This window comes from Galeopterus variegatus, unplaced genomic scaffold (genome assembly GCF_000696425.1).
Source record: "Galeopterus variegatus unplaced genomic scaffold, G_variegatus-3.0.2 Scaffold3081, whole genome shotgun sequence".
In the NCBI taxonomy this organism is placed as follows: Eukaryota; Metazoa; Chordata; class Mammalia; order Dermoptera; family Cynocephalidae; genus Galeopterus; species Galeopterus variegatus.
This window is the reverse complement of record NW_007729192.1, coordinates 43,483-68,171: the sequence shown is the minus strand read 5'-3', so window position 1 is coordinate 68,171 and position 24,689 is coordinate 43,483. Positions and strand designations below refer to the sequence as shown.

Sequence of the window (24,689 nt, the reverse complement as noted above, 5' to 3'; positions counted from 1 at the left end):
ATGATCTTCTGTCTTTGTTTCTTCCTCTAAAAAGCAAGGTCAGCTACTAGCTGACATTTACCAAACCCTCTTGTGCCTGACCCAGAGTTAAGTATTTCATTGTCACAACAGCCCTCTGAGAGTAGGGAGTGGGATCACCATTTTACAGTTAAGGAAACTGAGTCTCAGAGAGGGTGAAGCACCTGCCCAAGGTCACACAGCCAGTAAGGTAGACCCGGGCCTGTCTCCACAGCTCACGCTCTTCCCTGCTGCACCATATTGCCAGCTCTGCAAGACCTCTGTGCTGAGCTGACAACGGATGTGTGAGAGCATGGACTGGGCAGTGCCAGGGGCCATTGTGGTGTGAGAGATGGTGTTTAGTAAGACCACACAGGAGCCGAGACTGGCCACAGCCCCCAGGGCCCCGCCCCTAATCTGCCTGGCATTCTCACCATCACAGGCAGTTGCTTCGAGGGCTTGTACATGAGATAGTGCAGGTTTCTTTCCACCATTTGTTAAGCCACTTTTATCAAGCATCCCCTAGGGGCTATGCTTTGTGCCAGGATCACAGAACTGAGGTCCTTGGTCTGGTGGCCGGACAGGCGGTGGCCCCATAGGCACTCACCTAAATGACGGTCAGTGTGGGAAGGGCCACGAGTGAAAGGCACGGAGTCTAGACCTGAGAGCAGGGGTACCACCTGGGCTCTGGGGTCAGGGAAGTCTTCTTGGCACTGGGGACCGAAGCACAAATGGATGTTAATGTGAGTGGCAGCGGAGTACTCCAGGTATAGGAAACAGCTTGAGCCAGGGTCTGGGGGTGCGCCAGTGGCTGAGTATGTCACAGCTAGAGAGGAATGGCAGGGAGGGAAGGTTAGCCATGTGTGAGGGAGGCCCTGCCAGCACCCCAGGTTTTCCTCCAGGGGCCCCTAGCAAATCACAGCCTGGACAGCTGCAGGCATTTGGGGGAGCAGGACTCACACCTGTTTCTGAATCTCAAGCCTGTCCTCACACCTTGTCATGTGTGAGTGACAGCAATAAGGAAAGCGAGCTCGAGTCCTTAACTGGAGTCAACTGTCAACCCGGGCATGTGAGTGTGGACTGTGCTCAGACAGACAGACCTGGGTTCTGGTCCTGCCTCTGCTCCCTACTTGATCAATCTTGGGCAGGTGACTTCCCCTCTCTCTAAGCTTCAGTTTTCTCATCTATAGAATGGAATAGGACCGACAGTGGTGCTGACCTCATGGAGTTCCCACGAGCAGCTGTGAGTGTCCGAGCTGCTGTCACCATCCCTGGCATGGCATAAGCGCCCAAGTAACATTCAGCAGCTGTTGTTAACAAGGGTTTGTAGTGGCTAGCACGGTGTGTGGCACACAGCAGGGGCTCTTTAAATGGTGGCGGATGCTGCTGATCGTCTTCTTGGTGGGAGTCAGCGAGATGAAGGCAAATCGTGTAGCATGGTGCCTGCGAGCCTAGAGAAAAGTGGAAACAGGATCCAAATTAAGGACGTTACTTACTGTTCTTCCTTGTGGGGACACGACATTCTGTGTGTCTCTGGCCAAGCTTCCTTGAGAGTGTCTCACGCTCAGCAGACAGATGCTCTGCAATCTGTACAGGGGCTCCACTGCTCTGCAAGGAGTGGTGGCCTGACGTTTTCTCTGTTCCTCCCCCAAATGCTTTTATAGCCCAGTCTGGGGGCCTCCTGACACAGGGAAGCCCTACCCCACACAAGTCTCCACTATCCCCAGGTGTGCCCTGCAGCCAGTGTCCCTTTTCCGGGATTCCTTCCCCCTTGGGGTTGGATGTCCACACCAGGTCCCGGCCCCCACCACACACAGGCCCCTCTAGAGAGGCCTGCAGAGGCAGTGAGTGGGCCCTGTGGGGTGTGGGGCTGCGTTGCTGTCATCCGGCATGTGCAGCGTTCAGTCCCCACACAACAAGCCGGCTTCGGGCCTGGCGTGAGGAAGAGCGAGCCGTGTTCCTGGAGCTGCTGGCTGGTCCTCTGCCCGCGGCCCGGGCCCAGTTGGAGCAGCCTCCCCCAGCACAGCCTGCCCGCTCTATTTATTTGTGCACCACGGGGAACTCTGGGCGGGCCACCCCTGGCTCTTTCATCCAGGAAGAGAGATGGGGAGAGAAGCCATGGCCAGAGGGGCCTGTGGAAAGGCAACTCTCAGAAAGGCTGGCTTTTCCTCTGGCTCCAGCCTCGCCCTGGGCAGTTCTCTCCCTCCTCTCCAAAGACTACCTCAGAACTGCCTAGAAGCTCTGGAGACAGCCTGTCTCAGGTGAAGGGCTGTGACTCTGCCCAAGCCCTCACCTCTCAGAGCCTACATTCTCTCATCTATAAAATGGGAATAGAACTTATCTTTAAGGCCTGTCCTGAGGAATAGCCAAGCTGAGGCCTGTCAAGTGCTTAGCGCGGTGCCCAGCGCTGGCGTCGTTTGCAGTATTGTCATCCCCTGGTAAACTGAGTCCTCGTCTTCTCAGAGAAGACCACTTGATGGAACTGAAAGCAGAATTTCTTAGCCAAGACTCAACTAAGAGGTTTTGAAGTCCAGAGAGGGCAAGTATTTGCCCAGATCACACAGCCAGTCCCTGACAGGGCCGAGGTCGGACTCCAGTCATTCTGGTAGTGGGGAGGGAGAATCGGCATCGCCTCAGCCAGGCCCGGCTGCCGTCTGTGAAGTCCTGCCTTCCCCGCCTCTCCTCAGGGGCGTTTCACTGCACAGGCCTCGGGGTGTCTCATTCTCCATTGGGCCTCCCTCTGAGACGTCTCCAGGCAGCTCTGGCAGGAACTTGAGTCCCCGTTCTCGAGCCTGGTACCTGGGGCAGCCACTGATCCTCCAGTGCTTCTGAGCTGTGCCCCACCTTACAGCTCTTGCCAGGGGCCTCCTGATGCGGGGTAGTGGGAAACTGAGGCCCAGAGAGGTTGAGTGCGTTGAGGCGACACAGCAGCCAGTCACTTAGGTCAGTTACAGAGGACGGACAAGGGAGAGAAGAGAGTATGTTCTGGGTCTCCCTTTTTCTGGATGCAGCCTTCATGTTATGCCCATGGCTGAGGGCGGTAGTGATAGGGTGGGACAGTGAAGAGATCTGAGAGAAAGAGGGTGGGCTTTGAAGGGAAATTTAGTCCCTCCTTTAGGCCAGAGTTTCCTGACCTCAGCATCATCGACATTTTGGGCTGGATAATTATTTGTTGGGGGGCTGTCCTGTGCATTGCAGGATGTTTAGCAGCATCCCTGGCCTTCACCCACTAGATGCCAGTAGCACCCCTTAAATTGTGACAACCAGAATGCCTCCAGACTTTGCCCAGAATTGATACATGTTAAATCAGTTACTCCTTGAAACAGCGCTAGGAGGTACATAGCAATGTTAATTCCTATTTGTTACGTGAGGAAACTGAGGCGTGGGGAGATTAAGTGCCCCCAAATCACACAATGAGTAAGTCTCAGAGGAGAGTGAGACCAGGTGTTGTGACTCTGACGTGCACTGAGGCCTCTCACTGAAGGCACGTGTGAAGGGAACTTGGCTTTCCAGGTCTAGCAGCTCTGCTGTTCCTGCCTTGGACAGTCTAATCTGATCTGAACCTGGGTCTCCAACCTGTGGTAGGTCCAGGGTCTACCAGTTGATCTTAGTGTCCTACTGTGTCCGTCTCCAACTCTGGGGCTTCTGGGATTGACAGCCCACTCCTTATTAGCTGCTCTCCCAAGGAGATGGCCGAGGTTCTCGGATGCAAGAAATGCCTCCCCTTCCTTGGCTAGAAGAATCAAAGCTAGCTCCTCTTTATGCTGCATTTAACTCTTGCAGCAGCTCTGGGGGGAGGCATTATTGTCCCTACTTTATAAAGAGTGAGACTGAGGTCCAAAGAAGTCAAATGAAAGGCCCCGAATCCCTTAGCTGGAATGGGATGTAAAGAATCTAATACAGGATAAAAGTATCTCGTATTTATGGGATAGAAGGACGTGGTGATGGGGGAGGGGCAGCAAAGAAGAAATGAACTTATGAAGGGATCTAGTGAAATTTATTCCAGCACTTTAGTGGAGATAAACAGAATGAGGAACATTCCTAATTCCAACATCAATCCAGTAGGACTGGGACCTGGAAAGCCCAGCCTCAGGGACCTTGGGAATCATCCCTCCCAGGTCGGCCTGTGGGGCACCCCTCATGGTGTCTTCTTCTCTTTCTCTTCCCAGGGTGACATGGGAGCGTTGGGTCCGATTGGCTACCCAGGACCCAAGGGCATGAAGGTAAATGGGGGCTGCCCCCTAATTCAGGCCTTGTCCCAGATGGGCACCCGCTGGCCCATTTCAGCCCAGTAAGAAGGAGGCTGTTGGGGAGGGGCGGACAGGCGGATGCTCGCAGGGGTGCGGGGCCAGAAGCTGGAAGGGTCAGGAGCTAGTTCTTCTCTGGCCTGAGGGCCAGTCATCATCTGTCTGTCATTTAGGCCAGACATCGTTGTTGGACAGCAGTCCTCAAGCTGATCATGAGTCCAACATACTTCCGGGCCTCAGGGCACTGTAAATCCACTGAGGGACATTGCCAGGGCCATAGAAACTATAGTGGGAAACCAGTGAAATTGGTTTATTCCAGAGAAGGAGCAGAAGGACAGGGTGAAACTGCTAGGACCACGTTCAGGGAATGACCCAATTTGGCCAACGTGCATGTGACACTGCTCATTAAGCCCTTCCATCCCCATCAGTGCCTCTTCTCTGGATTTGTCCTCAGTGCTGTGGTTCTCTAGTCAACTGCCCCTTCTCACAGTTCCTTCAATCCACACCCTTGCCTGTGACCTGGGAGTCATTGTCCCCTTTTACAGATGAAAGCACTGAGCCGGGGGTTGGGGGGTCTAGCAGGGGTCTTGCAGCCGGTTGGTGGGTTTAAGCCAGGGCTCCTGACTTCTGTGGTTTGGAGTCCCCCTCACAGCTGGCCTCGGGCCTTTGTCTTGCAGGGACTGATGGGCAGCGTGGGGGAGCCCGGACTGAAAGGTGATAAGGTGATCTGAATACTCCCTTATTGCACTGTGGTTTATCTGCATGCCACCCCCTCTCCGCCTGGAGGCTGCTGCTGGTGTCTGGCCAGGTCCACTCCCCTGCCTTCTGCCTGCCTCCCCTCTGGCCCCTGCTCGTGCATCTGTGCCCCCCAGTTTCCTCCTGCTCACTATGGGTGGGGCTCAGAAAGATAGTCCCAGGGCCTGCAGACCTTGGCAGATAGAGCGTGGGGGGCTATCAAGGTGAGAGGGCAGGTGAGTCAAAGTAGGTCTCCGAATCCAGACAGCAGAGCTGAGGCCAGGTCTAGGCTTTGAGGGCAGGTCCACGGAGCATGGAGGGTGGCACAGGAGGAAGCAAATGCACATAAACCATCATGGCTAGGAATTGGGAGCTCAAGCCCTGAAAATGCCGTGGGAAATCCAGGACAGGTCTCTGAGCCCCTGACCCACTTCCCCTCCAGCTGCCACAGGAGGAGGCCCCCCTCATCCTGTGTCCTCTGTACAGCCCTGCTCTAGACTCTCACTCTCTCACCCAATGCCAGATCAGAGTGGTGGTGGGCAGAAGGACTTGGGACAGCATCTGAATGACAGTGACACGGGGGCTCAGCCCTCCCTATGCTCTGCCTGTGGCCAACTTCCTGCCCTCCGTGCTCTGTCTCTTAGCAAACCAGGGACCCCATGAGGGTGTGGGAGGGCTTCCTGGCAGCATTCCATGTGTCCACCAGAGATCTGAGGGGGTGATGGCTACTCAGCTGCTTCCATAGTCACACACGCGTCATCAGGTGACTCTTCCCCCTGCTACACCTGAGTCATAGCAACAGGTATCATGTGCTAGGCATGAGTGCTCTACGTGGACTGATGGATTAACCCATCAATCCTCCTACCCCTGTGAGATAAGAAACTTGCCCGAGGCCACATGGCTGGTAAGAAGAGGGACAGGATTCCAACTCAGGCACGTGGCTCCAGAGACTTCCACCATGAAGCAGAGCTGAGGTCAGAAGTTCAGAGCTGACATGGTTCTGGGAGGTCACCTCCTCCAGTGCCTACATTTCACAGCTGGGGAAACTGATGGGCCAGCCCGTGGCTCACTCGGGAGAGTGCGGTGATGATAACACCAAGGCCACGGGTTCGGATCCCATATAGGGATGGCTGGTTGCTCACTGGGTGAGCGTGGTGCTGACAATACCAAGTCAAGGGTTAAGATCCCCTTACCGGTCATCTTTTGAAAAAAAAAAACACTGGGTGAGTGTGGTGCTGACACAGCTGGGGAAACTGAGACCCAAAAGGGAAGACACTCATCAAAGGAGACTTGGTGATTTATGGGAAGAACCAAATCAGGCCCCCGGACTCAGACAACTAGAATTGCTGGGTGAAAATGGACACACCCAAATTGATTTACACAGCACCACCTCTTGGGGGCCAGCCGGTGCAGTGCTAACCCCAGTCCTTTCTCTACCTGCTTCCACCTCTTCTGTCTCCTCCTGTTCATGCCCCAGCCACCAGCTGCAGCCCATCTCTGCCTCTCCCACTCAAGCTATCCTCCAGCCCCAGCTCTGTCCTGCTGCCTGCTAAGCCCATCTTCCCGGGTCCTCCCTCTCTAGATGAAGGGGCTTTCTGTTGGAGGCAGGGGTTCCCTGCACCTACCTGTTTATCCTGAGGCTTCAGACATCAGCGCTCTGGAAATGTTGAAGTCATGGACAAAAGAGAGAGGAAGTTGGGGAAAATGGGAGTGTGAGCAGTAAGCTTTTTATAGGCCCCTTTGCAGAGCTGGCCTCTGCTCACTGTTGCTTCAGGAACATGGAAATAAATGTGTTACATAGAACTCGGCTGGCTGGCTGATGGGCACTGCCTGGGACATTTAGAAACGTGAAAGCTCTGGAAAAAAAAAGGGGGGGGGAATTATTTTCCTGCCCCTAGTTTCAGGAAAATCAGATATGTCTTTGGGGCAAAAAAAAAAAAAAAAAAAAAAAGAAGGAAAGAAAGCTTTGGTGGGGAGGGGTCTTAACCTTTTGTTCTGAACACACATACACACACACACACACACACACACCCCTACACACACACACCCCTACACACACACACACCCTACACACACACACACACACACCCTACACACACACACACCCCTACACACACACACGCACGCACACACACACACACCCCGCCTGCCCCCTGGGATGACAGTGCCATCCCTTCATGTTCTGTGGTTGCTCCATCCTAGAATCCCAGATTTTCCATGACCCAGTCTGGCCTCCATCCCACCTACAACCACTTGGCTTGCTCTCGCAGCGTGGAAGCACATTCTGGAACCAGGGCTCCTGCTCCAGTCCCAGCTCTCTCCCAATCCATTGTGCTGATTTCCTAGGAGCATTTTAAACTTTCATTTTTTCCTGTTTTATTTTTTTACTCTGTCACTTCTTCTTTGAATATCTAAAAAAAAAAAAAAAAAGTTCCTTGGTTCCCCAAACTTCAGGATATTGTACAGGATTTTCCAAATTGGAAAAACCAAAGTAAGTTCAAAAACTTTTTTTTTTTTTAAATTTTGGTTTTTGTTTTACCAAGGAAGTTCTTCTGCTGGGTCATGGCCTTAGCTGTACAACGTGATTCTCCTGGGTTTTTCTCTCCATTCTTCCTCCTGCTCCCAGGACTGTGAATGTTTTCTGAGTCCTGGGGCTCACGGACTGTCAGTCATGCCCACCATGGAAGGCTGGGAATGGTGAGGGCTGTGTGGCATGGTTCCAGCCCTGAGGGGAAACATCTCCCAATCTGGTCTGTGACAGCTCATTTACCAGCACATGGCCGAAAACAGGGAGGGACCAGAAGAGGCCTCCACAGGCCAGAATCAGAGTCCCCAAGCCTATGCAATACGTAGTCTTAGAAAAGAAACATCCAGACCTAAGTCAAGACCAGTTTACTTGCTGTTTGCACACAGTCTTAATAAGCCAGGCAATCTGGTTTCTCATGCTGTATAGCTGGTTAAAAGCAGATAATTAGACTTAGACTGAAGGTGGTGGCTGGCACAGAAACCCCCACAGAAGGACGAAGTGACAGCTCACAGCGTGGTGGTGAAAGTATCCAATGGCAGATACACTCAGAAGCCAGGGGTGGAGTCCATTGTACAGGCCACCCTCCTCACTGTGTGACAACATTAGTTGATGATGAAGAGGTTGAAGGATCAACAGACAGTTCTCTTTCTCTGCAAGTGTCTGTTCTCCAGGAAAGGCAGGTGGCACTGGACAGGTTAGCCTCTGTTAGTGGCATGTTCAGCCATCTCAGCAACTCCTGGTAGGTCTGCACACAGGCCAGTGTGTGCCCCTCCAGGGCCTGCCTTCCCTCCTGGGTGGCCTGTCCTTCACTCTAACAGTGTGCCACCCGTCAGGTCCAACTTTGGGAACAGCCTCAGCAAAGCTGTACCTTGCCAGTGGGTCTGGATGTGGGGGAGGCTTCTGGAGCCACACGGTCTCCATCGTAACCTTCTTTGCTGATGTGTACTCAGGGTGAACAAGGGGTTCCAGGTGTGTCAGGAGATCCTGGATTCCAAGGAGACAAGGTAATTGCACCAGACTCTCCCCTCCACCCACCCCTTTCCCTGTTCTGGTCCTGGCTTCTTTCCCAGGGCGCATCACGGGCCAGCCCCACCTGTGAGATGGCTTCCTTTCAAAGAATCCGATCTTCTCCTTGGTCCACCCTCTCATCACCTCTTCCCTGCACTTTTCAGTGGCCTCCTGACTTATTTCCAGTCCCCCAGCCTCTTCCTTCCGTCTTCCTCACTGCCACCAGGCTCTTCTGGGGGCACAGCTCTGCTCTGCTCACACACCATCCGTGGCTCCCTACTGCTCCCAGGGTGAAGTCCTGGCTCCCCACCCAGGCCCTCAGGACCCCCATTAGCGGGTTCCTCTAACACTCTCCTGCCCCTCCCTCCACAGTCCTGTGCTCCAACCCCACAGACCTGTCCCCTGTGCCTCAGGCCTTTGTGCCCACCGCTGCCCCACCTGGAACACCCTCCGCCTGGAGCAGACCCCTCGCAGCCTCTGCACCACCCTGCTCAGGGGCCATTTTCCCACCTTCTCAGAAAGGGACCGTTTTCCTCTCTGAGTGCCCTGAGCAGCACATCTGTCCTCACTTGTGGTACCACCCTTCTCCCCTGGTTTTGGGGGACTTGTACTCAGCCCCCTGCCAGACAGTTCCCTGAGGACAGGGCCCCAGACTGCTCTGATGGAGCATGGCTCAGGGTCCTGCACTTAACAGTGAATATTTAGGACAAGTTTGAAGGAGGGAGGGAGTAACGGGCCTTACTGACAGATTGACCAAGGGGATGAACCGAGGTGGCCTTGACTTCAGAGCCCAGCCTTGGGCCTGCCAAGACCGGCTCCTCTTTGCGTGTGTCCAGCACCATGTGGCCACATCTGGACCTCTCCCAGCCAGTCAATGAGGCCCAGATGTTGGCCAGCTCTCCTTCTTCCTCCTCCCTCACTCCTCTCTGGCCTGTCCTGACTCAGCTTCCCGGTGTCTCCCAGTTGTGAGCCACACAGGCCTGGCTGCTTCTCCTGCTGGGCCCCAGCTCTGGAGTCCCCTAGGCATAAAGGCCACTCCCATGCCGCTTGGGCGGGGACTACAGCTTCACCTTAGCATTGCTGGGGCCCAGCCTACAGGGGTGCCAAGCACGTGTGATCCAAGCAGGAGCCTGCAGGGAAAACACAGGAGAAGCTCATCCTCCTCAAACGTGGGCATTCTCCAGGCCTCAGGCCAGCAGGGAGGACCAAGCAGTGTTCACCTGGCCATTTCTGTTCCTCACTAACCCCAAGCTGCTCTGGGTCTTTTCCAGGGGAGTCAGGGGTTGCCAGGGTCCCCAGGTGCACGGGGGAAGCCAGGGCCTCCGGTAAGTATCTTCTCCTCTGACAGCCCCAAACCTCACAGTCTCCAACTGGTTATGGAATGTGGCTGGGGACACTTTCACATTCAGGACCTCACTTCCTCCTGCAGCGGCCCTGGGGGTGAGCAGAATAGGGCAGGAATGGCAATTTGCCCATTTTCCAGATGAGGACACTGAGGCCCAGAGGGACAGTAACTCACCCAGCATCACAGACAGGCCTCATTCACTGACAGAGCTCTGACGGGAATCCAGGGCTCCAGATGCCTTGTAAACAATAGTGATGTTATTAATAACAGTGGTGGGGTCATTTAGTGAGTGTTCCTGTGCATCAGACCCTTTGCGTACTGTTTCTTGGAAAGCTGCCAGCAATCCCAGGAGTTAGGGAATTATTATTGCTCCCATTTTATAGATGAGGAAACTGAGATTCTGAAGGGTGAAGTGAATATCCCAGGGTCCCAGGTGAATAAGTGCAGGAGGTGGAGTTTGAACAATGGCTCCTTCTAGTTGTCCAGGCAGATTTCATTCACACACACCTGACCATTCCAACCACCCACAGCTGGGGGATAATGCGGGGGCCTGGTGGAAGGCGGGGCCTTCACCTTCCCCATAATCTGTTCTCTTCCACAGGGCAAAGTTGGAGACAAAGGATCTCTTGGGTTTCCTGGGCCCCCTGGACCTGAGGTATGTTTTGCTCCATTTCTCTGTGTTTGGCTGTAGTTGGGAGTGGGTGTTGTCCTCGGGAAACTGAGGCCCAGAGACAGGGAGGGACTTGCTTGAAGTCACACAGCAAATGAGAGATGAGGATGAGAATAGAATTCCTAGATCAACAATCTTTCCTTTTCCACCTCTTCCCTTCCCGTCTCACCTAAGGGCTCTCAAAGGCAGTGGAGACAAAAAGCTGGCCTCAGGGTCCTTCCCCAGCTTTGTGGCCACCTGCGTTGTGGTTCCAGTAAAACTATCTGGAAAGCTCTCTGTGCTCTCCTGCCTGGAGCTCCCCATATTCTCCATTCTCCACTTGCAGGGTCCCCCTCTGAGCCCTGGAACTTTCATAACCATCCACAGACACCCCAGAAATGTTCAGGGCTCAGAGCCCCCAGGGATGGGGAGCAAGAAGAAAATGCTAAATTCTGGTCTTTGAATGAGAATGAGAAACAAAGAAGGATGGATTTAGCAGTTAATACAATAACTGTAGCCGAGAAAGGAGAAACTCTGAGAGTCTCTGACGCATGTGATAATTAGCATAGGCAGGCTAAGACTTAATTATCTGCTCGGCACTCACACACAATGGGGTGCAGCACGCTGCCTGGTTCTCCGTTGACTGCCTCTCTCTTTAACACGGGGACCGTGTCTGGAGAACTGGGCGGCCGAGCAGGCACCAGAGCTGTTGTCCGTCTCAGGATCGTGAACACCCAGGCCAAGCCTAGCCGGAGCCCCCCACCTCCCCACCACTCCCTGGCCTCCGCCTTGCACTTGCCCATCCGTGAGGTTTCTGCATCCAGGACAAAAGTCTGGCTCTGCGGGTTCTCCAGACCCTTCCAAAGATCACTCCTGGTATCGCCCGGATGGATGAGGGAATGTTTCCTGAAAGCTACAAGTTCTGACTTTCCTCTGTGTTGACTTTGGCGGTGACACAGTCCTATCTTTAGACAAATGGACTTGGCTTCTCCTCCATGGCCCTGATTCCCTCCTCAGTTCACTGGAAAAAGACTTTTCTGGGAGGCCGGGTTCCCAGCAGTCTGGCCAGTGAGGGTGGAAAGCATGCTCCCTCGCATTTATTAGGCACCTCATGGTGCCAGGAGCCTGTGTAGTGTCTTAGGGATGAGAACTCGCTGAATTGACACCACAACCGTGTGACCATGAGGTATTACTGCCACTATTTTACAGATGAGGAAACTGAGTCACAGAGCAGGGAAGTGGCTTCCTTGGGGTCACTCTGCTACTTAGTAGCAAATAAGATTTGCTTTGGCTTGCTCCAGCGTCCCTGGACAAATCAGGGGTCTGCTTCTCCCATCTCTGTGCTGTTTTGATTGGCCAACTCTATAACCAAGAGACAGCTCTGTTCAGCTGAAGACAGGAGCTGATGAGGGTGTCAGCGTCCCCTGGTTCTCTGCCTCCTCTCCAGCGACCGTGGGAGGGAGCTCTAGCTCTCAGGCCTGGGGTGAATTACCTCTTTCATTCATCAGTGGGCCAGATGTGTGTGAGCACCAGAACCTGATCAGCATCCTGACTGCCAGCTTTTCACTGGAGATGGGCAGAATTGTCTTCCCAGGACACAGGATCCCAAATCATTCTGGGTGCAGATTTTTATTGAGCACCTACTAGATGCCAGGTGCCAGACTGAGTGCTTTGCTTGCATTATTCCAACCTCAAAACAGCCCTGTAAGGTGGTTGTTAGGTTCTTCTATCTTACAGATGAAGAAGCTGAGGCCCAGAGAGGTTGAGGAACTTGCCTGGGGACACACAGTGAGTGGGTGGCAGGATGGGATTTTGAGCCTGTCATTTTGAAGAAAAAGACATGAGGTTTTGGTTTCAGTGTGTTAATTCTAAACTCAGGACCATGCTTGCCTTTACCAGTGGGAAGGGTGAGAGGATGTTTGAGCTGGAATTTGATGGACGTTACTAAAAGGTAAAAAGAGGAAGTAAAAAAGAAGCCACTTTATGAAGGCAAGGTGAAAGGGGGCATTTTGGTCACAGGGACTCATGAAAAAAAAGGCCGTGGTTTCTAGCTGGCAGGAAACTGAAGTAGGGGCTGCCCTGAAAGCTAATGGGGTTCTAGGCTGAATTAACAGAGGCATTACACCTAAAGCAAGGAAGGGGATGTTGCCACACTGGCTTGTGCTGATCAGACCACACCCAGAGGAGCATGGGTGTCCTGGTGATTAGTAATAATGGAAAATGACTGATTGAGGCAGCCAGGCTGAGGGCCCCTGGGCCCCTGCCCAGAAGCCATTGAAGGGACAGAGAAGGGCAAGCCTCTCGGAATGGGGTAACTGCTCTCACTGTGGGGAGAGGAAGCCCCTGTGCTTGTGGGGCCCTGAGGGGTAGCACAAGGATGTTGGGGGGAAAGGAGGTGATTCTGCTCCATGCCAGGCAGAATCTTCTATTGTACGGTCATCCCGTGGGGGAGCAGTGAGCCACTGTGGGTGGTGTGGGGCACAGTCCAACGCACGTGGCCAAGAGGTTAATCGAATCAGTGCTTACCAGCCCTTTGGAAATCACAGCAAACCCAGAATATAATCATACTTGCAGGGTCACCGTCATCAAAGGATGGGATTTTTCAGGGTAGGGCATGGCTGGCTCTGGGCAGCAACGTCCCAGGACACCCATCACTCTGTCCTGGTGGCAGCAGAGGACTTGGAAAATTCTGGGTTAGACCACCTTGCGGGTGACCTTATGTGTGATGACCTTAATGCTTTCCCGCACTGTCTCATTTATTCTCTCAGCAACTCTCTCAGGTGTCAGGGCTGGTACCATGATCCATCCCTCTTTTAGAACTGAGAATTTCGGGATCAAGGTGGTTAACTGGCCTGCTCGGGGTCACATCCCAGCAGGAAGAGATAGGAACCGAAGTCAGCATCCCCCAAAACCCATGCTCTTAGCACTTCCCTTCACAGCCCCCATGGGTGACCCTGAACTCTGCTTCCCTTCAGGGATTCCCAGGAGACATTGGCCCCCCTGGGGACAACGGCCCAGAAGGCACGAAGGTGAGTCTCTGCCCAGGGTAGCTCCAGCTGGCAAAGCTGCAATCCTTAAGGCTAGCTACCTGGCTTGGAAGTAGGGGGCATCATGCCAGCCTGCGATGGAGATGAAGGTGCTGCCTCTGAGATCCTGTTTTATTCCCTTCTCTCAGGGTAAACCTGGAGCTCGAGGACTGCTGGGACCCCGTGGGCATCTGGGGCCCGAGGTGAGACTGCCTGTCCCTGTCCCCTGCCTGTCCCCCCCCCCCAACTGCCCATTCTGGCCTGACCACAGCTCCCACCTGCTCTGTCCTGGGTACTGAAGGCCTTAGCTGGGGGCTGGGGCCCCCTCAGCCAGGACACAGCCCAGGGCTGCCTCAGACTTGCTCCCCAGCCCATCTTTTACAGCCCTGCCCCTTTGGCCCTTCTAGGGACCTTCTCTGCCCCCACCTGGCAGGATGGATCCCTTCCTTGCTCTACTGCATCCCCCAGCCCTGGGGCTTCCTTTCCTGGGGCTCCTGCCACTGCTCTGCTCACGGTAGCACATGGTTTATTGGGGCGTTGATATGGGAAGGTAGGAATCGTCAGCCCCATTTTGCAGGTGAGGCCACTGAGACTCAGGGAAGTAAAGAGATTCCATCGCATCCCGTGGTTAGTAGCAGGAAGGACTATGATTTGAACCCAGGTCTGCTTGAGCCCAAAGCCCATAACACAGGTCCTATGCTGTTGACTTCTGTGCTCCTGGGAGCTGCCTGGGGGCCTCCCCAGAGAATGACATGACTGCACTCTAGTAAGTGGCAAAGTGAAGATTTGCTTATTTACATGCACTTGGGGTCTCAATGGGCCTGTTGGAACCCAAGCTGGGCACTGCGTAGGTGGGCCCCTGATTTTGCCCTGTGCATGAGACTCACTGTAGCCTCCCTCTCCATCACCCACCTTTGCGCAGGCCCCAGGCCCCCGTGACACACAGCGCTGGGGTGAGAACACGGGAAGCCGAGACTCACATGACCACAGGCAGGCACCCAGCTGACATGGATCCCTTCGCAGGGCTGGTTCTGGGTCTGGCGGGGGCCCAGCGCTGGCTCTGGGAGCCGCCACATGGGGCTGCTTTCCTGGAAGCTGGAGGAGAGGAGCTGGGGGGGTGGCTCTGGAGGGAGCCCCTTGGTCAGGCCTGGAATGCCAGGAGGACCTGTGAGAAGGTCTGGAGAGTTCTGTGAGCCGCAAGGGGGAAGGAAGGGGAGAGGAGGGAGACAGCACAGCCATGTGCTTCTGCCTACACTCACATTACTACTCAGGAAAACCCTTAGTGTGCCTGCCGCTCGCTCATGTCTTCATTCATTCATTCACTTGCTCATTCATTAATTCGCCAAACATCCACTTAGACCCTGCACCATCCTGAGTGCTGTTTAAAGGGGATGGCTTCAAGAACGAAAAAGTCATCACTGCTGTCCTCCAGGAACTCAACTAAAGCCAGTCATCATACTTTAGGATGATCTTCTCCACTCTGGGGAAACTGAGGCACAGAGAGGCTGGGATCTGCCAGTGAGTAAACGGCAGAGCTCAGAATAAAGCCTTTATTTTGGAACTGTCATCTGAGGCTCCATTCCTCACAGCACCCAATGGGGTTTAACTCTCCTGCCCAAGACTGCCATGAACCCAGGGGACCCCATTCACTGCAAGTCACTCTGTGACCTGGACTCCAGGCCGTGACTAGTGGAGCACCCACTCTGGGCGGGCCCAGGCAGGTGGGCCAGGTGCACCATTTCTCTGTCCAGAAGTGCTCTCCTCTGTCACCTCTTTCCCTCCTTACAGGACAAGTTCTCCAAGTGTATTAGTCCATTTCTGTTGCTTATAACAAAATACACAGAACTAGGTGATTTATAATGAAAAGGAAATTTATTGCTTACAGTTTCAGAGGCTGGGAAGTCCAAAGTTCAGGGAACACAGCTGGTGAAGGTCTTGGTGGTGGCAATAGTGACCCAGGGGTCTCAGATGGCAGAAAATGGTGGAGCACAGAGAGAGAAAAGCTCTTCATATGCCGTCCTTTTAAAGCCCTCAGAACCACACCCCTGACCACTATTATTAATCCATTCACTATGACATGGTCCTACAATATAATCACTTCTTCAAGGCCCCACCTTTCAATGACCATAATAGGACTTCTCACCCTCAATAGTTGCAGTGGGGGTTCAGTTTTGGGGGGACATTCAACCCAAGGCACCAAGAGTCACATCAAATTAACTTTCTCCTTTTTTCCTCTCTCATGTCTCCCGACTCTAGGGAGATGAGGGACCCATGGGGCCACCAGGGTCCCCTGGCTTGGAGGTGAGTGTCGCTGGCCTGGAGGAGATGGGGTTTGTTGGAGCTGAGCCAGCTGTGCACAGGCCGGGCAACATCTGGCCAGTGCTCCCAAGAGAAGTCATCAGGGAGGAGCAGCCAGAGAGAGGGCTAGGACAGACCCCAGAGGACAGAGACAAGAGGCAGGAAATTGATGGGCTGTCATCACATTGGGTGCTTTGTGTCCATTTTCTCATTTGGTTTTCCCGTGAGCAAGGCACCACTTTTCTTAGTTTCGTTAGAGAGGAAGCAGGTGAGGCTCAGGAGTGAGGGGCTTAGCCCAGCATCTCACAGCCAGCAAGCGGGGTGCCCTGCCTGGAATGTAAGCCCCAAGTTCCCTTCTCTGCTCCAACCACCCTTCCAGAAGTCACCGTCCCACTCGCATAACCCAGTGGGCTCATGAATTTTTTGGTCTCAGGACCTCTTTACACTCTTAAAAATGATTGAGGACCCAAAGAGCTTTTGTTTGTGTGGTTTGCATCTATTGATATTGGTAATTAGAACTGAGAAACTTCAAATGTATTTATTAAGTCACTGAAAATTAATAATAAACCCATTTCTTGTTCACAAAAATAATGATTTATTAAAAATCACTATATATTTTTAAAGCAAAATAATGTAGTAGAAAAATTGGCATTGTGTTACCATTTTTGCTAATCTCTTCAATGCCTGCCTTAATAGAAGTCAGCTGGATTCTCACATCTGCTTCTTCATTCAATCTGTTGTGATATCACATGTCATGTAGCCTCTGGAAAACTTCACTTACACTTATGAGAATGACAGTGACAAAGACAAATGATATGTTAGTGCTGTTATGAAAATAGTTTTGACCTCACGATCCTCCGAAAGGGTCTCAGGGACCCCTAAGGTCCTCGGGCCACACTTTGAGTACCGCTAGCATAAGCTCTCCATTTTCCTGTGACCCTGATAATCTGCCAGGTCCCTGCCTTTCCCTCGCTCCTTGAAAGCAGGCGTCATCATCCCTATTTGCAAATGAGGAGCAGGAAGGCTTTTCTGAGGTCACACAGCTGGAGACCCTCCTTGTATCCGAAGACAGCTGGCTGCCTGGTGGCTGCAGGGCTCTGTTTCTAACCTCCTGGGCACTGTGGCCCTCCCCAGCCCATGGGGACCCTGGGTCAGTTCCTCAGAACCCCAATACTGCCCCTGCCCAGCTCTATCTCACTCATCTGTCTCTCCGTTGCAGGGTCAGCCTGGCAGGAAGGGGTTTCCTGGGAGGTCCGGCCGGGATGGCTTGAAGGTGAGGAGACCTAGGGATGCCTGGAACCAAGAGGAAAGAGGGGGGTCCAACATACGAGGGCCCCAGGACAAGCCCTGAATCTCATGACCAATTGTGAAAAGGGAGAAAAAATTGGTCGCCGTTTATCACAAAGTATTAGTAACAGAGGGGAAAAAACTAGGGATGCCTGGAACCAAGAGGAAAGAGGGGGGTCCAACATACGAGGGCCCCAGGACAAGTCCTGAATCTCATGACCAATTGTGAGAAGGGAGAAAAAATTGGTCGCCGTTTATCACAAAGTATTAGTAACAGAGGGGAAAAACATGGGCATAATCTATTTGTCCAACAGTGAGGGATTGTTCAAGTAATGGGATCTAGTGCAGCCACCCAAGGTTGTGTTGTGGAATATTTTACAGGATGGAAATACACCTGTGCATGGGGTGGGGGAGGGGTGGTAGGAAGCAAGTTATAGGATGGAATGTCAGTGCTTGAGCTTGTTGCAGGGCCTGGGTTACGCCCTGTCCGTATGTGCACAGAGCAGAGGTTGGGAAGTTGACAGGGCCTATCCCTGGGTGGTGGGATAATAGGAGATTTTCACTTTCTTCTCTAGGCTCCTATATTTCCCCCACTGTATACAATAAATATGAGTTGCCTTTAACTCTTTCGTTTTTTTTTAATTATCAAAAAAGAACTGGCCCAGGGTAGGGAAGAAAAAATCAACACAGGGACAGCCTCACTTAGTGTTTTTTCCAAGGACTCCTTTTGAAGGGTTGGATTTTCCCAGCCATTCCAAGCAAGAGGTTGTTGGGCCAAGTTTACAGATGAGCAAACCCACATGAGGTTAGGGCAGAACTGGGGGAGCCCAGGTCATCCACGTGTCCCTCTCTTCAGGGGAACTAACTGGTGCATTTGTCTGTCCTGGCCCCTCTGATTTCTGTGCTCATGGGGTCCAGGGGAGGAGCTGGAGGGGAGGACGAGGCTCCAGCTGGGACTTCAGTGAGCCGCATCTGGTTTTGAGCCAAACTCTGGCTAGTCTGAGCCCATGTCCTGCCCTCTGAGGTCTCGGCCTTTCTCCCTCAGATACCAGTTAGGTTTCTGTGGTGGGAGTGGTGACACAGTCTGCCTGGATTTATCCCACGGGTCTGCTTGCCTCTCTCCAGCTCATGCTGTGGGGAGCTCAGGGCAGCTGTGGCCACCTAAGGAGCAGGAGCCTCCCCAGCATGGGACAAAACTGACAGACAAGGCTCTGATAGGCTAGCAAGTGTGAGAGCTGGAAATAACCTTGAAGATGAATGAGTCTTATTTCCTTTATTTATAGCTGGGGAGGCTGAGCTCAGAGCTGAGGCAAGACGCACCATGGTCACCTGTGACTGGTGGCAGAGCTCTGGGAGACTGAGGTCTACAACCCCACTTCACTGCTCTTCCTGGGGTAGGGGCTGTTGCAGCCTGTTGCAGTGGGAATGGGCATTTCAATCAGTCAGACCAAGGTTCCAACTCTAGCCCTTCCTCTGGCCTTCTGTGTGACTTTGGGCAGGTCACTTCACCTCTCTGGGCCTTAGTTTCCACCTCCACAAAGTGCAATGGTTGCTGAAGGACCCAAATGAAATACACACTTCAGTGTGTTGCGTGATTTGCCAGGATACACTCAGAGGGAAGGGTGACTAGAGTTATGTCTGGGGCCAGAGGTTCTGTCCAGGTGCCCCTCTGTCCCTGCCATTTGTTTGGAGTCTCTAAGAACAGACTCTGGAACTGAGGTTCCTGGTTCATCCCCACCGATGGCAACTAAGGCCAGTAGCCCTGGGAGTTCCCCAGAGGCCGAGACTTCCATCTCCCATCCCAATTGATCCTCCTGTTTGTTTCTTTGCAGGGGGAACCAGGGAATCCTGGACGGCCGGGGCCCGTGGGCGAGCAGGTAAGTTAGCGGCAGTCTCCGAACATAGTGGCTCCGTTAATTGAGCACTTGCTCTGTGCCAAGCCCTTTGCTAAGCACCCTCCATGCACCACCTCCTTTCATTCTCAGAACAGCTCGGACATAGTTTCAATCCTCTCCCCCTTTCATTGATGTGAATAGTGACTCTTAGAGAGGTGAAATCTGAATGAGAAAGCCATGAGTCTTAGTCACAAAGGCCATTCCTCACAGCCTGACTCTACACAGGTGTTTTTGGTCTATTCTCCCCAGGAGGTTATGCGACTTCACTCCCAGAACGTTAAAGCTGGAAGAGCCCTTAACCATCCTTGCCCATGCTCCCCTCGGTTTATAGACCTGGAAGCCAAAAGCTAGAGAAGTCCAGGCATCCCTAAATGATAAAGAAAATGCGATTCAAACCAGTGGCTCTGGCCTGTTGGGAAGCTAGGCCAAGGTCTGAGGAAGAGAGGAGGTTGCAACCAGTCACTGAGAAGGAGGTTTGAGGATTGTGACCTTCAGTTATCAAAGTCTGGAGAAGCAGCTCTGAGTGCTGGGTGGATGGACAGCTTTAGTCCCTCCTCCCCAGCCCCAGCATCTCCTGAAAGCGTAACCGCTGGGCTTGGAGGGGGAAAGGTGGCCATCTCATCTACTCCTTTAAGTAAGGACCCCACCCCGAGAACCCTGGAAGGAGCTTCCTCAAATAGGAAGGAGGACTGAGGCTGGAGACCCGGAAGAGTTTGGCTACCCCAGAAACACCGTCAGTGGCGTGAGAGTTGCACACATGATGGGCTTCCTCCCCAGGCCTGCAACATCTGTTGGGGGGAAGAAAGGAATTAGAGCAGGAGGAGGCCTGGATTTTTGAAATCTTTCCAGCATCATTCCAGTGCATTCTGTGGGAAGCCCAGGAGTTTGGAAAGTCTGCTGCGGCCTGGATATATTTCCTGATTGGAAAAAAAAAGGCAATATGATCAGCAAATTCAATTTCATAGTTATGCTAATGTTAGGGCCCTCGGGAAATAGATACTCAGAGTCCTAGAATGTCAGAACACAAAGGTCCTTGGAAATCACTTTATCCAGGGGTCCTAACCATTTTTCATGCCTTGGATTCCTTTGCCTGGCTGGTGAGGCCCGCGGACCCCCTTCTCAGAATAGAGTTTTTTAACGCATAAAATAAAAAGCAAATTATTACGAAGGAAACCAATTATACTGCCGTATGATTATGAAAATATGTTAAAATGTGATATACATATATGCCCGCGGACCCCCTTCTCAGAATAGAGTTTTTTAACGCATAAAATAAAAAGCAAATTATTACAAAGGAAACCAATTATACTGCCGTATGATTATGAAAATATGTTAAAATGTGATATACATATATATGCTTCTTTATTAACACATTAAATCATGAGCTCTAGCACCAGGTCTAACAACGACCTCAATTTTGAGATGGTGACAAGCCTTAATGATGTATTTTGAGATTTCTGCAGCAATGACTAATGTGACATGTAACTATCTGGCAGTAATACTACTGTGGCTTGTTGCCTACACTTGTATTTGAAGGACATGTTAAATTTCAATTAGAGTTCATGAAAATGAAAGTTGTGATTTTCTTCATTCAAGTTCATGGGCCCTCGAAAATCCCTCCATAGAGCCTTACAGAGACCTCAGGTTAAGAACTCCTGGATCCTTGTCCACGTTGGCAATCTGGGATTCATAGAGGAGAAACATGTTTGACCAAGATGATCAAGCGGGGTAGTGGCAGAGCTGGGGCCAGATGAGATGGGAACCCTGCCTGGGGCAGCCCGGGCTTGCTTGGTCAGCAGAGCTGGAACCCTGTGGCTACTGTAAGGCATGCTGGGCGACCACGTGGCTGTTCCCTCAGTTCTCTCCTTGTGTGGTCGTGCTGAAAGGGCAGACGTTTCCTGTTCATGGTAGAATCAGATGATCCCCAGGAAAGAGTTCTGATGCTTATGCCACAGGACCTCCTTATAATCACAGTAATGGCTACATTTATTATTGGTTACCTGTTAAGTACCAAGCTCTGTGCCAAACGTTCTATGCACTATCACCTGCAATTCTCCCTGGCAGCCCTATAGAGGTAGTTACTATTATTCCCATTTTGCAAATGAGGAAACTGAGGCTCTGAGAAGTTAAGTAACTTGTCCGAGATCTCACAGGCAGTAACATACTGTTCAGAGCCAAGATTGACACTTAGGTTTGCTGGATTCCAAGACCTGCCCTGGAGGGACTAGAGAACTCTTTGAACTCCTGAGCATTTATCTAACAGTTAGTTATAGAGAAGGCTGCTTGCCAGGCCCTGTCCTAGGTGCTGGGCACAGGCATGGGCCTTGCCTTCAAGAAGCTCTGTCCAGGGGAAGCCGTGTATGTCAGCATGTCAGCACCTAACCTAAGCTGTCTAGACCAATTGAGGACCCAGCCTTCTTACTCTCAATTGCATCCCCAGTGCCTAGCAGAATGTCATATGAGAGAAGGGAGGAGAGCGGGAGAAAAGCTCCCATAGAAGACAATGGCACTTTATCTATAGGCAACGTGAGGACCAGTCCAGCCTCGTCCCCAAAACTGGGGACTCAGGTCCTGCCTGTGCTGTGCTCTCTGTAGATAACAATGCTGCTTCCCTTCCTGTACACTCTCGCCAGCCCGAGAGGATCCAGCCGTGCCTGCGGCTTTCAGAGCTGCTTCTCCACCCGACCTGCCTGGTGCAAGCCCTGGGCCTCTGTGGCTGGCTTCCCTGCACCAGCCTCAGTGCCATCCACAGGACAGGCCTGCCAAGATGTTCCGGGACAGTGCCACAAGGGGGTCCCAGGAATGGGGGTGGGAAATGGGGCACTTGCTGTATGGCCCTTATTCATTAGGATCCTGTTTGGCTTCTTGTTTGAGGTTTATGACCCGCTTGCCTTCCAGGACCCAACAACTCATAAATTTAAAGTAGCTATGAAATTTCTGTTTCTTTGGGCCAGTCGGGCAGGAGCCTTTTAACAGAGCAGTTTCTATTCCCTTCATTCGGCATCCTCTAAATGTGTGACTGCACCCTTGTGGGGAGCTCAGGCCTCTGTCTTAACCCTGTGCCCTTTAAAAATAAGTTAGGATGTGCTGGGAGAGAACTAACATTTATTGAGTACCCACATGTGCTGTGCAGTGTCTCAAATGCTCAGAACGACCCCAGGAGGAAGGGAGGGACCTTTATCATCTCCCTTTCTGCAGATGAGGCTCAGAGAGACTGTGATTTGCCCAGAGTCCATGCACATGGAGATTGAATGACAATGACATAGATAAAGTGCCAGGGACAGAGCTTGGCACAAAGTAAGAGATCAATACTGCGAAGCTGTTGGTATTAATATTGCTATCACCTTGAAAGTGCTCTAACTGAGTTTTTCAAAGTGAGTTGTTACAAAAGTAAAATATTGGGTTATTTTCTGTGACATATTGGCCGTGACTTCATACTTTGTACCTTGTCCCTCTCACCTCACACTTCACCCCTGAAGGGTCTCTGGGCCCAGGACCCCTATGTGTGGCAATGGTGCCGGGATGTCAGGGAGATCTGGGCCCTGCTCACAGCCACATGCTTTGGAGGCCCCGAGGTGGAGGGGATGGTGTGTGGGCTTTGGAGCCACACAGACTGGAGCCAATATCCCAGCAAGACACAAACGGTTCTGGCTGGAGCTGCCACTTTAAATCTGTCTTTGGATGAGGAAGTGTGGGTCTCGGAGATCACCCTTGGGAATTGGGCAGGAACCCCTCACTCTGACAGGTGGGTCAGCCTTACTGCCCGAGCATATGACCTCTGGTCTGTTACCCACCCAAGGTCTCCTTTCACTCTGGCCAGAGTTTGGGAACAGGTAGCAGATCTTACAGGACAAAGCGACTCATCCCTCAGACTTTCCTAATTCTCCCAGAAACTCTTGGCTGTCAATCTGGGTTCCTCCAAAGCCTCTTTCACTCCTGAACCACGGAAGACCCCCCCTCTGCTTGCATTTTCCTTAGAGGGTTGGGGACTGCACAGGAAGTTGGTCTACCTTCCTGGGCGATTTCCCCAGGATGTCCACCCCGGCTATGCGTGTGCATGTTTGCCCGTTCAGGGAGACAGCCAGGCCAGCAGCCACCTAGAGGAAGCCCCTGGAACACAGGGGTGAGTTATCACCCAGAGGAGTTAAAAAGAGCAGTGGGAGCCCCTGTGTGTGTGTGTGTGTGTGCGTGTGCATGCACACACACGTGCACGTGCCCTTTCAGAAAGAGGAGAGGAAGCCTTTCAGAAGACAGTAATGAGGAGGTTCCACTTCCCAGATTTCAATCAGATCTCTTGGCGGAGGCTGCTATGGTATTTCTATCCTGGCCAGCGGGTTTGTTTCTCTCTTTGAACAGCCCCAGAGCCCCAAAAGATGGGGACAGATGGCCTCTTCCCAGCACAGCTTAAGGGCCACCCTCCCCCCCACCCCAGCTCTCCAAATGTGGCTGCCTCCCAGCCCGCTTCTGGCGCGGGAAGAATGTGCGGAGCTCCCAGGGATGTTGGCAGCGGCCCCACCACTTGGCTCCAAAATCAGAACCATCTGGTGGAGTGAGGGAAGTCAGGACGGTGCCCAGAGAGAGGCAACGCTCTCCTTGGTGGCAGCCCCATGCTGGTGGGGTTACCAGGCACGGGCTAGGAGGCACCTGGGGGACTGAGCTCCAGAGGAAGGAGAGCGCAGGCGGGTTGCCCTGAAACTCAGCACTTCTTGAATTCACGTGGTTTCCTCTGCTTTGATAAATGTGTCTCCTAGGGACTTCTGGGCTTCATTGGTCTGGTCGGGGAGCCAGGAATCGTGGGAGAAAAGGTAGGTTGTGGTGGGGGGAAAGGATAAACAAATAGAGCTTGTGATTCGAAAATTTTAAAAGATGAAGAGGCCAGTTGACCCAGGTCTGAAATCCCCCTCCAGAAGCCATTGTCCCCTTTTCCGGAATCTCCTGAGGCTCCTGCCCTCCTGTCATCACCCTAAAGCACAGTTACACTTTTGTGTGACAACCAGCTGATGCCTGTGACCTGGGCCCCTCATTGCTGCCCACTGGCACTGCACATAAGGGGGGAAACAATAGAAGGGGGCAAGAGTCATCTTTTAGAAAGATGAAAGATGAGCATTCCCTAGGTTGCCTGTTAAGCCCCCTAGCAGCTCTGTTTTACAGATAACTGAAGCCCCAATAGAGCAAGTGACTTGCTCAAGGTCACCCAGATAAGTAAGTGGCAGAGCAGGAATTTGAAGCAGGTTCATTACCACACTGTGTCCGCTAAGCCACTCTGCCTCATGTTAGGTCCCGGTTTAGAAACATCCAGCAGCTTCCCGTTTCCCACCATAGGCCCTATAGGGCACCTGCCTGAATTTGCATGAGCTTATCTTATCCCTAGAGCAGAACCTCCAGGAGAGCCAATATTATTCCCATTGGATAGATGGAGAAACTGAGGTCTAGAGAGGGGAAGCATCCTCCCTTATCTGGCCCCATCTGACTTCCCAGGCTCATCTTGTGCCTCACCCTTTGTCACTCTCTGTGTCCCAGACCCTCTTGGCCTCTGCCTTCCTGCTCCTCCATCTCTTCTTTTTCTTATTTTCTTCCTCCTCCTCTTCCTCTCTTTTCTTTTCTTTTATTATTATTTTTTTTCCTTTTTTTTGTCTTTTTTACTGACCGGCAACGGGATCGCAACCCTCGGTGTT

The 24,689-nt window shown here is 52.4% G+C and overlaps 1 protein-coding gene across 1 annotated transcript in view; it reads left to right on the top strand.

Annotated features, from left to right (window-relative positions):
• The window catches only part of COL27A1 (collagen, type XXVII, alpha 1), a gene marked incomplete at its 3' end in the record, with an annotated part of 129,804 nt that overhangs the window by 62,375 nt on the left and 42,740 nt on the right, over positions 1–24,689 (top strand). The window contains exons 17-27 of the mRNA XM_008583912.1: positions 4,167–4,220; positions 4,922–4,966; positions 8,457–8,510; positions 9,786–9,839; positions 10,461–10,514; positions 13,484–13,537; positions 13,684–13,737; positions 15,791–15,835; positions 17,052–17,105; positions 18,952–18,996; positions 23,766–23,819. Coding sequence (XP_008582134.1) covers positions 4,167–4,220; positions 4,922–4,966; positions 8,457–8,510; positions 9,786–9,839; positions 10,461–10,514; positions 13,484–13,537; positions 13,684–13,737; positions 15,791–15,835; positions 17,052–17,105; positions 18,952–18,996; positions 23,766–23,819 — 567 coding nt within the window. The remainder of the gene's footprint in view (positions 1–4,166; positions 4,221–4,921; positions 4,967–8,456; positions 8,511–9,785; positions 9,840–10,460; positions 10,515–13,483; positions 13,538–13,683; positions 13,738–15,790; positions 15,836–17,051; positions 17,106–18,951; positions 18,997–23,765; positions 23,820–24,689) is intronic.